This window comes from Chionomys nivalis, chromosome 5 (assembly GCF_950005125.1).
Source record: "Chionomys nivalis chromosome 5, mChiNiv1.1, whole genome shotgun sequence".
Lineage (NCBI taxonomy): Eukaryota > Metazoa > Chordata > Mammalia > Rodentia > Cricetidae > Chionomys > Chionomys nivalis.
The window spans coordinates 89,224,320-89,241,454 of NC_080090.1; the positions used below are offsets into that span (position 1 = coordinate 89,224,320).

The window sequence follows — 17,135 nt, forward strand, 5'->3', positions numbered from 1 at the left end:
AAAACAAGCATAGTCTCTGCCTACAGTTTATTTCTGCTGCAGCTGTTCCTTCCTGTTTTTATTATTTAACTCTTCTCATTTTTGAGCTTCTATACCTTCAAGGTCTCCTCACTGTCTTGATGTTATTTTCATAAACCTTTGCTTCATTTTCTCTGAAATGACTTTCATCTGAAGAGAAGGTGTGATGACCATTATTTCATAATTAAGAAAGAAACATGACACTCATATTATCTCTGTCTAATATTACAACTTATATATTTCTTGGTTGATTAGTAACTTTTGATAAGTAAACTGTGTTTTGTAAGTCTTTGGGGGAAAAATCTCACAATACTAGTCTTGAAGTAATGTATGATGTTCAAATCTGAGCACTACTATACAACTATACATCCTAATCAAACCAGGAACTGCCAAATGTTATCTCCCTTCCACTAACAACTTACATGTTATCAAAACCAAAACAGGGTTATGAGGAGGGAGATTAACAACAGAACAAGCAATAGAAGCCTATGGAGCCATTCTGTTGAAAGTTTCCTAACAAAATGGTATACATAGCTATGATAAAGACCTTTTAACTGCCTTCATCTTATGTGTCATCTGTTAAATTGATTTTTAAAATCAACGGTCCCAATCTGCTAATCAGTATGCATGTGTGGATGAACTCTGAGTTCTTCATTATAATTCTTACACTAAAGTTTGGACACCGGATGACACAAGTTGGAATATTCTCTTGTCAACTCTGACTACTTATCATGACAATTTTGTCAGACAGGTATATGGCAAGGTATCCATCAGGATGTCACCTGTAAAAACAGGCATGACTTCTGCAGAGACGTGTAGGAAAATCATCAAAATAGATTTGGAGAGTTGTGTAAGAATTGGCAAGATTGACAGCAAAGAAAATTATGATAAAGACTTAGGTAAAAGAAAATTAGAACATCATTTCTGGATTATTATATCATGAATGCATTATCTTAAAGATTGATGGTTTCTTTTTTATTACTTATGTTTAAAAAATGTAAGTATTTAACATTGTACAATATCAAATTATGCTTCTATTTAAAAATCAATTAGATGTAATTTTGTAAATATAATTAATGCTAACAGTATCAAGTTGGTTATCCCATCATGTGATATCAGGCAAAGCTACTTCTCACTCTGCTATCTTTTGTCTGCCCTTGTTCCTCTTTCAGCCTGTGAGACTCTCTGTAAGAGAATGAGTTTCTTTTCAACCCGAAGTAATAATTCAGGCAGACTTGAGATTTATTTTTCTCTCTTTTGCTTATTGATTCACTTTACCTGATTCTTGAGATCCAGTTTGGGACATGGTCGACCTCCACTGTAAGGTTTTTCTTTGAGCCATTTAGATCGAATTTTCACTCCAATACCACAAGATGAGCTGCAAGCACCCCAGCTGGACCAGTCGCTTAGCTTGCAGTCAAATGGGCAGGGGATGACACATTCTTCTTGAATATAACCTGAAAAGAAAGGTTTTCCGTGAATACAGGGAAGTCAGATGGACGAGTCAAATTCTCTGCTTTATTCTTTTATCCTCACAGATTGGATTTCCCATCATTGTTGCTATGGTATCTTCAACACCTTTCCATTTATAAAGAGAGTGAAGGTTGATGAAACAGAATATGGCTATACCTGCAACCAGTTTGTGCCATTCTGTTTGCTTCATTCTGAGTGAAAGAAAGAGCATAAGGATGGAGGCACATCAGGGCAAACACCGTGATCATTTCCCCTCACTGAGCCTTGTATTCTCTACCTTCAAATCCTTACAATTCTCCATCTTGAACAGGTACCATATGCAAGTGAATCTTTCATCTGCCTGCTCCTTGGAAGGTTTCACTAACAAAGACATTGATTCTCTCTTCTAAGTATTGTAACTTGGAGGTAGAAGAGAAATAGAGAGAAGACCACAGTGATTTTCAAAGTAGAAAAATGGCAAGCTGCTGCCTACTGAGAGGATACGCAGAACTGGAGAGTCATACATGAACTGGGGTGAACCTCAGAAGTTCCAAATTTGTTTGGTTATTATTGCTCCTGTCTCTGGCACTTCTTATTACAGCTGAATTCTCACCAGCTACTGAGCTACTCAGGCCCCCGCCTGGCTTTCCCAACATCCACATGTCTTTCATGGAAGTTGCTCCTCCTCTCCTTTTTGAGGTTTCCTGAGAGCCTTGTGTTGTGTTCTGCATTCAGTACAATGTCACCAGACCCCAACACCTGAATCTACGTTCCTAGAAATTCACCCCCTGAGGCCCATGACAGGACTGCATTCTTATGATTAGGTTTCAGTGACCACAGTGGAGTGTAAGTAACTTACATAATTCACGTGCCAGTTCAATAGACTGATGTTAGTGAATCAGAATAGAGGTGACCCTGGATATATGACTGACTCCGCAGCTGCAAACTGCCAAAGGAGGGCTGGTCCCTTTTACACAAATGGTAATCAAGAGTCCACATGAAGATGAACTCTGCTGAAATCCAAGGGGAGCTCAGAGGGAGAACGTCCCCTGACTGAGCCTGTGATGAAAAGCTGGACCAGGCTTTACTTCCCTATGAGCCCCATCAGCGGAGAGCAGGAAAGCAGGGTCCAGACTCCTAACCCATAGAAACAGAGGCATAAGAAACGCTACTTTGAGCTACAGTCTCTGTAGCATTTAGTATATAGTAGTCAGCACCCAGGGGATGACCCCTGATGAAAACCTCTTATCTCCTCCAATAATTCTGAACATACACCAATAATCATCATCATTCCTATGGCAAACATCGCAAACATTTCTGTTGAGCCACACATCTTTGCTGGTCCCTGGATCACATTGGCTCCTAGAATGGCCTAATACATTTTTGACTTGTCTCTCCCCGCCCCATGCCCAGTTGTTCTTCTTTGTAGTTGTCAATCATCTGAGCAAAATGAACTTTTCAAAATATGAAATGTTGGTGTTGCTCATCTCTTTAACATCTGATGGTTTTCCAGTTGCTTCTCTCAGGGAAAGGCTAACTTACCTTACAAAAGCAAAACAAAATGAGGATTCTTACGAAAGGTTCAAAGCCAAGATCTGTGGCCATGTCTTTGAAACAGCTCCATTTGAGCAAGGTGCACCAGCTACCAGCCCAGCCTTAATCACAAAGGATGGGACCCAAAAAGCCTCAGCTTTTTCAGACCCGCGGGTGGCTCTAAGGCAGTTGTCAGGCTGAGAACCATGTCAAGCTTGCTATTTCCGCTGTCCTTCCAGCCCCGGCATGAACTCTACTTTCACAAGACCCTCCATCTCCAATACCAAGCACACTTTTACCAATGCAACATAAATTATTTCCTAACAGGCCAGCATCCTTGGCTCTGACTTCAGCTTCTATCCTCCGTTACCACTGGTCGTCTTTTACTGGAGCCCTTCTGCCATGCCAGAGAAGATGCTCTGCCGTCTTCATTCTCTGTGCTTAAAACAGGACTAGCATCAGTGTGAGGAAAGCGCTGAATGTATCCTGAGGGTGCCTCATCCTGTACTCCAAGAGCCTGGGAATTCTGAGATTCCTCTGCATTTACAACAGACATTTCAAACCTTCTCTAATTGCATTTCACTTAAGGAGTTACTTCTCCCATCCTGGAAGCAACAGAGAGACTAGAACAGAATGCCTTCAATTTCCTATGGTATTGTCTATAGCCAATCCCAACCTTTTACTTTCTTCATATTCAAATGGGAAGGCACTACATGCTATAGAAAGCACATTCATCAAACTCCACCTGAACCTGGTTTCTCCAAATCTTTCGATTCTTTAATTATTTCATTCTGTGGGATCTTTCTTCCTCTCCTCTTCTCTCCTCTCCTCTCCTCTCCTCTCCTCTCCTCTCCTCTCCTCTCCTCTCCCTCTCCCTCTCCCTCTCCCTTTCCCTCTCCCTCTCTCTCTCTCATCTCTTCTTTTTCATTTTTCTCTCTCTTACTCTCCACCTCCGTCTTTCCTTCTCTTTCCATCTTCCTGTCTTTCTCTTCCCCTCATTCTTTCTCCTTCTCTCTCATTTTATTCATATGATTGCATTTCTCTTACAGCATCATTAGAATGGCTTGAAGTTGTCTGGGCAATTCTTATCAATAAATGAACACACCACATTTCCTGATGACAGAAAAAATCCTCTGGCATTGGAATAAAAAAGTTCCCAGTAAGAATATTTAAAATAGTTTTTACTTTTTAAAAGCCTTAATTCTGTAGTCATTTCTAACAAGTTTTTAATAACAAAAGAGATATTAGCAACATAGTCAAAGTTACACTAAGTATTAAAGAGATACCACACATGCTATTTATAATTTTACAAAAAACGCAAGTCACAAAGTGACTTCATTGGCCACCAAACAAAAAGACTAGGATAGAAAATTAGTACTTCAAATATGGAAATATGGACGTCCAGATTATTTCACATAAACTTTAAATGTTTGTATATATATACACGTGACTTGGCTCTGACTGGCCTAAGGAGATCTTGCAGCTAGCTCTAGTTCACCAATCTGCACAGATGCAACATTAGGCATGAAGTAGCAACACAGGATTATCTGGGCACCATACAACTAATTTTTAAGCAATATACACAGCACACATAGCAGGTGAGCTCGGCAGCTTATTATGAGTGAGGGTGGACTGCTGAGGATCCCTTATTACCATACCGACGCAGGATGAAACTAGAGGTATTTGTGCAATGACATACTAGAGACACAGACTGGAATGGTTAGACCTTCGTTACCAATCCCCAAGCTTCCTCACTAACATGCATTAGGATAAATAGTTCTCTCTTCAGTGTAGCCCCTTCCTAGACTTTTGCCTGGTGTGCTTTGCTTCCGTCCTTAACACATTTTTCTCCCATTAAGATCGCGTTTGGGGTGTGAAAGTGGAAAACATTGAAGACAGGAAGGTAAGAAAATAACCCAGATGAAGTCACTTGCATTTCCTTACTCTATAAAGCAGTAGCAATAAACATCGTATTAGGCAAATCATGTTTTATATTCACTGTCTCTGTGCTCAAATTATCAAAATAGGACATGGAAAATGTTCTCAAAATGCTAAATCATTTAAGATCTGGGGCAGTCACGAGTTAAAATCATATTAACTCCCATTTCCCTGTTTTAAAGATTTGCTGTTTTAATTTTACATTTTAATATTTCTAGGTTATTTTATTTATTTTGTAAAAAAAAATGTACCATGCTAAAACCACACTGGACTCTTTAAGAATAATTTCATCAGAGTTGGGGAAATTATTATAGATATGTTATATATTCATCTAAAAGGACAATTAAAATATAGGTTCGAGCAATAATTCCACTGTCTGACATCGACACTGAACATCTTAGAACAGCAGGTGTGTAAGTGTGTGGGGAAGCCCTGCTCAAACCCAGCAGGGTTGTAGTGACCTTTGCAGAACCTCTGCTTTCACTGTGGAAATCTATAGGAAGGGTAACTGCCTGATCTCAGAGACTGTTTCAACATGCGTGGGTCCCTAAGGTGCTAGAGATAGCAGAACTAAAATTGCCAAAAGAATTAATAATCTCTTTTTTTGAAAAGTTAAAATTATTAAAATACATTTTGAAAATACTGCCATTTATCAGGAAAGCATTTTTACTCAATTATGTAAACATCAAAGACATTTAAAAAGGTAAATATTTTCTGGATAGCCAGCTCAGGAAACAATAATAATTGGTAAAAGGTTTTTTTTTTTTTTTTTGCCAAATTTAAAAACTTTCTGCACAACAAAGGATACATAGGTTAAAGAGACAGACTTAAAAATGGGATGGATTATTAACAAATAGTTACTTAACAGATAATTTACATAAAATGGTATGCAGAAATTTAAAAATTCAACACGAAAGGATGAATAAAATAATCAATTATTAGGCATATGACTGAAGAGAGTTCTTGAACTAAATACAACATGGCCTACAATTACTTAAAACGTCTTTAGAATTTTTGACATTGTGGGAATTCAAATCTAATATCTAAAGATGTCACAGCAGCCCTGTCAGAATCAATAAAAAATGCTAGTGAGGAAGGCTGGTACACTGTTATGGGAATGGAAAAATCCAGGCAACATGGAAATCCGAATGGATGGCAAGCCTTCAAATTAAACCACACAGAGAACTAACATGAGATCCACTCACACCACTCCCAGGCATAGACCCCAAGGATAAAACTCATCCTTGAGATACCTGCACACTTATGTTTATTGCTGCATTATTTCCAAGGACCAAGACGTCGAACTAGCCTAAACGTTCCTCAAAGGACAAATGGACAAAGCCTGCTGTATACACATGGAGCATCATTGACTCAAGAAGAAAGAAATCATGTCACTCTTATGTAAATGGATGAGCTGGAAATCATAACATAAAATAAAACCACTCAGAAAGGTAAGTCCCTTGTCCGTTCTCTTTTGTGAGAAATCTAGAAGAAGCAAGCGCATCAGTGTACACAGACAAATGAACAACTGAAAATAGAAAGGAGACTGTAGAGAAAAGGAAAGTCTTCCCACGGAAGACAATGGTAAGGAGGGCAGATGATACCAAAGCAAATTATATAAACATGAAATGTCATAATGGATCCCATCATTTTGTGCGATTAACACATTAATAAAAATGAAAATGATAATGATGTAATTCAAATACTAAAGTAACTAATTACATTCTGAAACTATTATGCTACCTGAAATATTGCTATTTTAAAACATCCACTAAGTTCAATCAATTGACCAATCAGTGTTCCACTAGATTCCATGAGACTCAAATTTTGCAAAGCATCCTTATTAAATACCTCACATCTACCAGAAATTCATTTACATGAGAACCATTTTCTTTAATTAAAAATATAATTCAATTTATGAGTGTACTTTAGGTGTAGATTAATTACTCACAGAGGTTTAGACCAAGAGCTTTCTTGCAAAGACTTAAAAACCCATCAGAACTAGAAAAGAATCCAGGACCCAGACTTGTCTGAAATTTTCAACCAACCATTAGGAAGAACAAAAGTTAGCAGAGGACAGGTGGGAAATGGTATTTTCCAAACACGACACAGCTGTCATGCATGTGAACCCACGGCGACAATGGCTGCCCACAGAAGATCAAGTCCATCAACGTGCTAACATAGATAAGGGAGGAATACGCGAGACCCTTTCCTTAGCTCAGTTGCCCCTGGCAATTGATAGCTGTTAAAGGAAGGAGCAGCATTTTCCTTCACAAATGTGGCTGGGGTAAGTTGTCCCATGTACCGCTGAATAGCGCTGTACTCACACGGGTACTGGTGGCCCCAGCTGGACTCTGTGGGTAAGAAAGCGATGGTGGCGCACGCCTTTAATCCCAGCACTCGGGAGGCAGAGGCAGGCGGATCTCTGTGAGTTCGAGACCAGCCTGGTCTACAGAGCTAGTTCCAGGACAGGCTCCAAAACCACAGAGAAACCCTGTCTCGAAAAACCAAAAAAAAAAAAAAAAAAAAAAAAAAAAAAAAAAAAAAAAAAAAAAAAAATCAAGAGGGAAAGGAGTCATGAGGATCTGGAAAGAATTGGAGGGGAGAGACTAGGAGGTGGATTTGATAAAACACTTCAGGAATGAAATTCACAAACAATAAAAATAAAGACAAATGACTTTTAGAAGTGAATGATACATATGCAAAAGTCCTACAGTCCCCCGAATGTGTAATTAACCTCAATAGAAGCAACCATTCTGAGAAATGAAGAAAAACTGGTAATCTTTTCAGAAACTAAGATGATAGGATACAAATTCTATGGTGATTTGAGGCAACATGAATGGATGCCAGCTTTAATTTCCTACTTTCCATGTGAAAAATACTTTATAGGGTAGATACAGGGCTTTGACTTAATTTCTGGCTCTGGTTAATGTGCTATAACTAAATGTCTTGGGTGTCAATTTAATATAACATCGTAAGGAAGTGATCTTTTAAATTGAATCATCCCGGCAATTTAATCAAGACAGTATCACCAGTTGTCCATATAGACAGCGTTTCAACAGTACCTCCCTGTGCCAATTTCCTCCAGGCAGAGAAAAGAGTCATTTTTTTTTAAAGAAGATATTGAGGATATTAGAGAGAAAATGGAACACTAGACACAGACTAATCAGAACAGTTAGGACTGTACGTTTACCCACAGTTTCTCTCATTACCGCAAATAAGTGCTGTTAAAATTCAAGAGACTGAATGGCTAGCCACATAATAAACTTGGCCTCAGCAGCACGGAACGACACAGTTGGTTGACAAGGCAATACTCCCAAGTGATTCTTGGAACGGTGGCTGCGGTCTGTGTGAAGAGCTCTCCTCCTCTCCTCAGAAGGCATTGCTTTGAGAGAGCTGCATGGTGAGCTACACCCTGGGCTCTATAGGGCACGCTTCCTTTGCAGTTTCTAGAAGCTGACCTCTGAGCACACCCAGCATTCATCAGCTCTTCCTTAAGTATCTCAGGTTCTAATCTAAGGTACAGACTAAGATTCTACTTCTTGCCCCTGAAGCAAAGTTTGGCCTTATTATTATCTGCTTCAACCTATTAAACATGAACAGGAGGGAAGCAAGCTTCAGAGGTGAAACACAACTGATCATTGGTTTCCTATGACCACAGGAGCCAGCAATGCACCAGACAGTATGTGCTTTTTCATCCAGAGGGCCAGGAACAAAGGCAGTTAGAGCAGACACCCAAGAGCCCTCAGATTGACAAGGCCAACAAGTGACCTCTGATGCTTGGTTCCTGGCCACTGAGATTAGGTTCTTGTTTCTTTTGTTCATTAGATGTGCTTTATTGGGACCTGATAAGCCAGTTTTGGCCCAGAAGAGTGGTGTTCAGCAGGTAAGAGTGCATGGGACAGACAGCTGCAGTATTTGGGGAATCGAGGCTACATCTTCAGAAAATAAGACGGTGCTACATCAGTCCTTAGCACAATCTGAACGGCAGCAATAGCAACAGGGAAAGTGACTTTGTAAAAGTTGAGTCTATATATATATGTTTCAGGAGCATTCATAATTTATTTTTTTAAAAAAAGAACTAGCACTATGGATAATAAATCAGGTCTAACCTTATGTGATCTGAGATAAAATATTAAACCTTAATATTTGAACTCCCTTGTGTTAAGATAAAAATATAACAATATTTCCCCTTTGTAACTCCCTATAATACAGTAAGGTCAAAAATATAATAAGTAGAGCACTATGGGAAAAGATTATCCTACACTATAAATGACACTACTTAAATCTATATGGTAGAGTAAAAATATTCTTTCTTTATCATGTTTTTGGTAGTAATGATTGATAGAGAATGTAATTCCGCAAAGATATTTTAGCACAGAGATTATAGGGTAATAATTTTCAAATCTGGATTCCATTTCTCATTGCAGATCATTTCCATGTAAATTAAATCTGGGATAACATTGACACATGAGGGATGCTGCCTTAGGTCAGTAAATCAGTTGTAGCTTGATCCTGTCTCACTCTCTCCAGGTCTGCTACCAGCCAAGGTCACACATTCATTATCTCCCAGCTGGACTGCTATAACATCCTCTTTACTGGACTCCAGGTCTCAAGTTTCCTTCTTTTAATCCAGCTGTTATCGGATTAGCTGCCATATTAAAAAGCTCTAAACACACCATAGCTTCCCTTAAAATAAATAGTCTTTACAACATGGCAGAATTTTGGTGAGTAGATGGAAATCATTCCTACATGCCCACTAGTCAACACAGAAGTATTTAGAAGAATAATTTCAGTTTGACCACAGGCATAAATTTGTCTAGATCAGTGAGGGACCACTCTGGGGAGTCATAGTAGAAGACTTAGAAAGATGATTAAGAATGTTCACCTTAGTTTGGGTACGTATACACATATAAATACATATAAACATACAAACACATAAATACATACATACACACATATTCATACACAAGTGCATACATATAACATTCGTATACACATAAGTGCATACATATAACATATACATGCACACATATATCTATGTATCTTGTACATGCATATACATGCCGAGAAACATATGTACCACAAATTAGGTAACAGGCTATTAGATTGAAGTGTGTACGTGAATATAAAATATTGCTCATAATATTCCTTACCTATCTGTGACATGCACACATGGTTGTTATTCACTCAAATGGAAAAAGGGTTTCACAGTGGCTGATGGTTGTGATCTTTTTTTTTTTTTTTTTTGGTTTTTTTTTTTTTTTTTTTTTTCCGAGACAGGGTTTCTCTGTGGCTTTGGAGCCTGTCCTGGAACTAGCTCTGTAGACCAGGCTGGTCTCGAACTCACAGAGATCCGCCTGCCTCTGCCTCCCGAGCGCTGGGATTACAGAGCACTTGATTCCCAGTTTCGAGGCAGCTATGATATAATCACAGATGGCCTATGAACAGGTGCTGTTCTTTCCTCATTCCAGGAACTCAGTCATAATTGAGCACCGAAGGGAACCTCTGCTCTTCTGTTTTTATTTCCTTGGCTCTTAGGTGCACTGTGACCTGAGTCTTGTCGCTATATTTGGCCAACACCAGGAACTCACTTATTTGCCTCTTGCTTGCTTATTTGCTTGTTTCTCTACATAGCCATGCATTTGAGGCCCTGAATTTACAACTCAATGATTTGACATGAAAATAAAGATTTCTGACTTCCGTTGGAAATATGGGTAACTGAGGACATGTGGGTATTTTTCCCAGTGTGGTCAACATTAACCAAAGATGAATACTACAGCTTGTGTAAATGATGACTTACTTTTGTCTTCAAACAAAACAGATAAAAACCTTAGTTATTAACCACATGAAAAACTGGATAAAAATGAAGCTTTATCTGAGTGGGCAAAGTGGAGGACACACATGTCTACCAGTCCAGTTGATTGCCATAGATCACATGAAGAAACTTAGGAGATCAGTTGGGCACTGCCTCTAGTCTGATATTCGTAGGAGGAGTTAGGCTATGCCTCATTGGAGCTAAGTATTTTGACTCTGAAGATTATTTAACATCTTTTTTTTTTCTCAAAAGACAAAATTTTAGGTTGGGCCTGATGTCACAAGTTTGTCATTATAGTTACTCGGTAGGCTGAGGCAGGAGGATTATGAGCCAATGACCTGTCTGGGCTACAGGGTGATTTTAAGACCAACTCGAGAAACTGAGTAAGCTAATTTGCTATCTCAAACATAGAACTAAAAATAAATTATGAAATTAGATTTATCTGAAAATTATTTGACTGAACTGACTTCTTTCAGGCTGTGCACATTAAATGGAATACCAGCATCAAACAGATTCCCTAGAACTGGTAGCAGGAGATGTCTCATCCCAAGGACAGCATAGGTATACACAACATATTCATTCAAACCCCACCACCCAGAAGTTCACAACCTGGAAAAGCATCAAAAAATAGACTTCCAAGATAAAATTTCACTCAAGAAAACATTTTTTTCTACACCATTAGATCATCCTGATAAATATTTGCATTCATGAACAATGAAAGAAATTATTACAAATTCTGATTTGTGGATTACTTGATGAAAAAAAATTCACCTCCAAGAGCGTGCTTTTGCAGAGGAATTGTGTCTTTTGCTGAGGTAATGCAGAAAGCAATGTCCTGGAATGAGTGTGCAGTACATTAACTCTCTGCGAGTTACTGTAAAACCTTAGGACTCTTGCCAAGGTGCACAATTAAGTGCGACTCTGTTTCTGATTTATATTCGATGGTAACAGTGAATTTGTTTCACTTACCAATAAATTTGTTTCCTAATGGATTATACACTATCTACAGATTTACATTTAGGCTTCTCTTGTCTTTGCTTGACAGATATTCTATCCTTTTATGTGGTGATACTTAATGATGCATCTCTTATAGGAATAAAAAAGCTTAGATGTTTAAATTTATTGATGTAAAATTTATTTAACTTATTCTCCAAGAAAATGTAGATAACTATCAATCTCCTGGCCACAGTAATATTAGTGCCAGGAGATGACAGAGAACCCCAGACTGCACACAGAAAGAGTGCGTTAGACTCAGAGATGGATTAAGAGCAGCCAGCGACAATTTTCTGAAGAAATAAAACAAAAAAATAACAGCAAATGAAAATTTAATAGTTTTCTAGGCCTTTCAAATTATCAGAAACTCAGTCACACAAAAACAACAAAACCTATTTCCATCTTGCCCGGCCACAAAACCTCGTAACTTGCTCTACCCTAGTGCATCCCTTCTATGAAGAAGGGATCCCCGCTGTCAAGATGTTTGCTGGCAGCACTGTGCTCCCTTCGAAGTTCATAGGAGAAAGCCGACCCTTGTCTTTGTAGGTTTCCTGTGGTTTCTGCTGCTTCCTCACTGTGGCCAGCAGACCTCCAAGGCCAACTGTGCTTACCTCCATGTATTTGCCATCATGTCATTTTTAAAATTAAATTCTTTTTTAATATTACATTTTAAATTAATTAGTTAATTAATTTTCATTTTTTAACAGCCTGACCCCTTCCCTTTTATCCTTCCTTCTCTATCTCTCTGCTAACTCCCCCACACACACACCAGGAAGGCCTCCCATGAACATCAACAAAACATGGCAGGGCCAAGTTACTTCCCTTGCATAAGGGCTGCACAAGGCAACCCAACATGGGGAATAGGTTTCCCAAAGCTAGCTCAAGGATGAGGGACAGATCCCGATCCCACTGCTAAGAGCCTCACAAACAGACCAAGCTACACAACTGCCACATGGAGAGGGTGCCTAAACTGTCTTTCTCCTGCAATTAGATTGGTGACAACCCTAATTGTCATCAGAGAACCTTCATCCAGTACCTGAAGGAAGCAGATGCAGAGATGAGATCCACAGCCAAGAACTGGGCCAAGCTCTCGGAGTCCTGTTAAAGAGGGCACAGAGGTAGGAGCGAGGGGGTTCATGACAGGGGAATCCCACAGAGACAGCTGACCTGGGCTTGTGGGAGTTTAAGACTCTGGACCCATAGCTAGGGAGCCTGCCTGGGATCGACCTAGACCCTCTGCACGTGTACACAGCTATGTAGCCATCTGTGTCTTAATGTCCAAACCCCTCCCCCCCTGCAGTAAAAACAACAGACAGTCTAACCTAGAATGACTGGTTTCTAAACTCAGGACATTTGCAAAGACTGCAGTTATAAGTAACATTGTGTGCACATAAATCGAAGCTTAGAACTAAAACCTGTCTTGTGAGTGACACATTCATAGGGCTATTGAAGACTGTGCTGAGGAACACACACCTGGGACTCAGACGTTAGCCACTATTTGACCTGGGAATACCTAGTTTTATATAAACTGTCCTCAGCTTCTACGCTTTTGGTTTGATAAGTGTGACCTATAGGTAAAATCTGACCTCTGTCTTGGAAAGTACAGTTTTTCTGAGATGGAGCCACCAGCATTTGTTCAAGCACTTGCCCGTGCTTTGCTCTCATACTTCAACAGCAGAGGTGACAGTTGTGAGTGACAGAGATGCTAAGACTTACAAAGTTGTACACACTCCCTGCCTTGACCTTTATAAACGCTTGCAGCTCCTCATTATGAAGTGGGAATAACAGTGGGCATAGCCTGCGATGAAGGGCAAATGCCAACCACACACAGTAAAACGTCTGTAAGACTTTCTAATTCTTTTTTTCTTTTTTAATTCCTGCTGCAGTTCCCCCTCCCTCAATTCCTTGCAATTCCTCTCCTCCACTCCTCTGGGGCATCCACCTGAATGCACTCCTCCTCTGTTTTTGTTCTGAAAAGGGCAGGCCTCTCAGGGAGAACAACAAAACCTGCATTTCAAGTTGGAATAGGACTAAGCACCTCCCCATGTATCAAGGCTGGATGAGGAAACTCATTAGGAGGAAAGGGTCCCAACCATGCAGGCTCTCCTGTTGCCGCTTCAGTCTTGGTGACCCACCATGAGCCCAGGTTAGTTGATTCTGTGATTTTTTGTGAGGTGGCCTTGGCTGTTTCTAACAAGGTATAGTGCCACGGTGAATAACAAATGTGTGATGAACTACAAACTCCTACACCCCAAGTCAGCCTGGATGGTAGCTGCTGGTGACATTACCTTGTGACTGTCACTTAATCCCTCCACGTTTTAATTTTCTCACCCAGAAATTGGAGATAATTATTCCACTTCAGAGAGTATGGAATAAAAGACTAAGCAATGTTGCTATTATTGTTTATTTTAGGCAAAGAGGTGTAACATCATATTCAGTGTATGAGACAGAATAGAGAAATAGGAAATTCACCCAGGAAATCCCATGAGGCAAAGGCCCAACAGCTTCCTGAGGTCAAAAGTTCTATAGGAATCCTGAAGAAGGGAAGATTGCCATTATGAATTCACTTCTATTTGTTGGTTAAACAAATAGATCATCTGACAGTTGAGACTTAGTTTAGACCTATACTCTATAGCATGGAGCTAATCTACACTCCCACGCTGACCAAGGCAGAAGTAGCAACTGTTGACCAGGGCATAAAGACCATTTTGTGTTGGGATGTGTTCACAGGACCTTCAGCCAAATCACATTGAGCTCATTATTGCCTCCCATCCTGACCAATCTTGTTTCTCTCCCCATGTCCCCTACTGTTAAAGTCCAAGGTCTTTGGAATGCCTCATATCTCTTGCTCCTATGGCTCCCCATTACTTTGAGGTCCATTTCTGGCTTCACTTTACCCATGAACGCCAACCTCTGTGCGCATCTCGTGACACAGAACTAACTCTGTGAGGTGGAAGCATAAAGCAAAGAGAAATCAGCAGCAGAAGAAAATGTTTCTGCCATCCCACAGCTACCAACAATTTCCATTTGGGTATATTTCTGTTTTTATTTGTTATTGTGCTGTTTTAGTGCTTTTTGTGAGTTATATTTATAATTTTTATATGATATCTTATGATCATATTGCACTACAAAAGACAGTTATGGAGCCATTCATCACAGCCCCAGCCGAGTGGCCAAGAATCAACTGGAACCTGGGAAAGAAATGTAGAGTAGTGCTAAATATTGTTCAGAAGATGAAAAACAGTAAGTACAGTTAGCTCAAAGGAGAAACGAGTTGATCTACAGCATCACCAGCAGGAAGGCTCAAATGATGAGCCTGTCATGTGTTCTGCAAGCATCCATTGTGAGCAAACATGGTTTATGGGTAATCTCGCTCTAGAGACTCATCTGCTCTGTTCCTTGACTTTCTAGTACGAAACACGAGAACAGCAATGATACCTCTCTTGTACTGTTTCTACCAGAACAACTTGGAAAACAAAGAGAGCACTGAGAGAAAACACTTAATGAGTGTTAGCTATCATTATCAGTGAAATAAAAAATGACATGTATTATAAGCAGATGATGAACTACAAAGGTAATATTTTTGTGTATGCATTTATGGGTATATTCCAAAAATATTTAGACACTATATAAACAGAGAGAATTAACTGAAATGCTATATATTTAATATGAGGGAAATTAATATAGATCAGACATCCACAGTAATGGAAAAGCTGTGAAGGCAAGATGAAACTTTCAGGAAGATATGGGCTGAATGGGAGCATGCAAAAACTTGGATCCTCTTTCACACAATTGACTCTGTGATACTGAAGAGTTGGTAGAAGGGAAGGAGGAAGCTGTGGGGCTGCTGGAAAGAAAGCAGGGGTGTAAATCACATGACCTTAGAGTGGAGCATCATGGCAGAGGTCAAGCAGGATCCCTTAACCTTTCCTACAAAAGATGAGTTCTCTGCTTCTGGAACTGCAGTGTCTCTAGCAATCAGCCCCAGAGGCTACTCCTGTGTGCTTGCAGGTGTAAATTTAAAGCAGCCTCCATCATATTAGTTTGACGAGGCAGAATGTGGAGACTATTGGGCCGAGGAAGAGACAATGCACATTCACCTTGAAACTGAAAGGACACAGAAAACTGCTGCAATGACCTTCAAGATAATTATTTCCTTTCTCTTCAAAGCTCTACAGCGGACATTGAATGAAATCTCAATATAAAAAAAGTAGTGTAGTCACCTTTTCCTTATCTATAGGTGTTTTTTTAACTACTTCTTTTATTTTTTGAGATTATAATAAATTTCATCATTTCCCTTTTCTATTCCTTTATCCAAACCCTTCCACATGCCCCTCCTTGCTCTCTTTAAAAGTCATAGCCCCCTTTTCAGTAATTATTGCTATACATATATTGTATATATACACACACATTCCTAATACATAAATACAGCCTGCTCAATCTGTATAATGGTACCTGTGTGTATCTGTTTGCATATAAGTTTGACCCTTTGGTATTGGACTGTGGATTTCTGTGTTCTTCCCTGGGTAAGACCATTTCTCCCATTCTCAGCATACCTTAGGTACCTTTAGCTTTGTCCATGCTTGAGAATTCATAGGCATTTCCCTGTCCATGTTAGTGTATCTACTGTCATTGCCCTTGTTCAACTCATGTTTTGGTAGTCATGTTGGGGAGCCTTTATGGGTGTAGCTTGTGACATCAATAAGAGATACAACCTCATAGCAAATTTCCTGATCCTTTGACTTTTACTACTCATCTTCCATAGGGCTCCCTGAACCTTAGGAACCAGAGTTGATTTGTACATAAGCAAATTGAGGCTGAACTCTAAGACCTTGCATTTACAGAGTCAAAGAAATCCTAATCAAAATCCTCGTTTCTTTCTTGACAGAAATAAAAACTATCCTAAAAGTCCTATGTAGCCACAAATGACCCCTGATAGTCAAAACAATTCTGAGCAAAAACAACAATGCAGAGAGATTACCATTCCAAATCTAAAGATATATTACAGAGTCATAGTAATAAAAACAATAACAGTAATACAAAAACAGACATTTAGACCAATAGAACAAAATCAAAGACCCAAACACGAGTACAAGTAACTTCAGCCACTTAATATTGAAAAATATGTGAAAAATACATTAAAGAAATTATCTTCAACAAATAATGCTAAAAAAAACCCTGGATATCCATTGATTTTTAGCAAAGAAAATAAACCACCACATACTGAAAATATCTGGGGAAAAATTGCTTCTCTACCAAGCACATCCATAGTACTTTTCTTATCATTAGTTACTCCTCATCATTACAATATTATTGATGTTGTGTTAACTTTTATAAATAATTTAGAGATGATTTAAAGCATACATGGGGAATATGTGCATAG

At 39.2% G+C, this 17,135-nt stretch overlaps 1 protein-coding gene across 1 annotated transcript in view; it reads right to left on the reverse strand.

Moving 5' to 3' along the window:
- Positions 1-17,135, reverse strand: part of Thsd7b (thrombospondin type 1 domain containing 7B) — an 871,002-nt gene that overhangs the window by 212,531 nt on the left and 641,336 nt on the right. Inside the window, exon 15 of the mRNA XM_057770607.1 lies at positions 1,297-1,475. Within this exon, the coding sequence (XP_057626590.1) occupies positions 1,297-1,475 (179 nt within the window). The remainder of the gene's footprint in view (positions 1-1,296; positions 1,476-17,135) is intronic.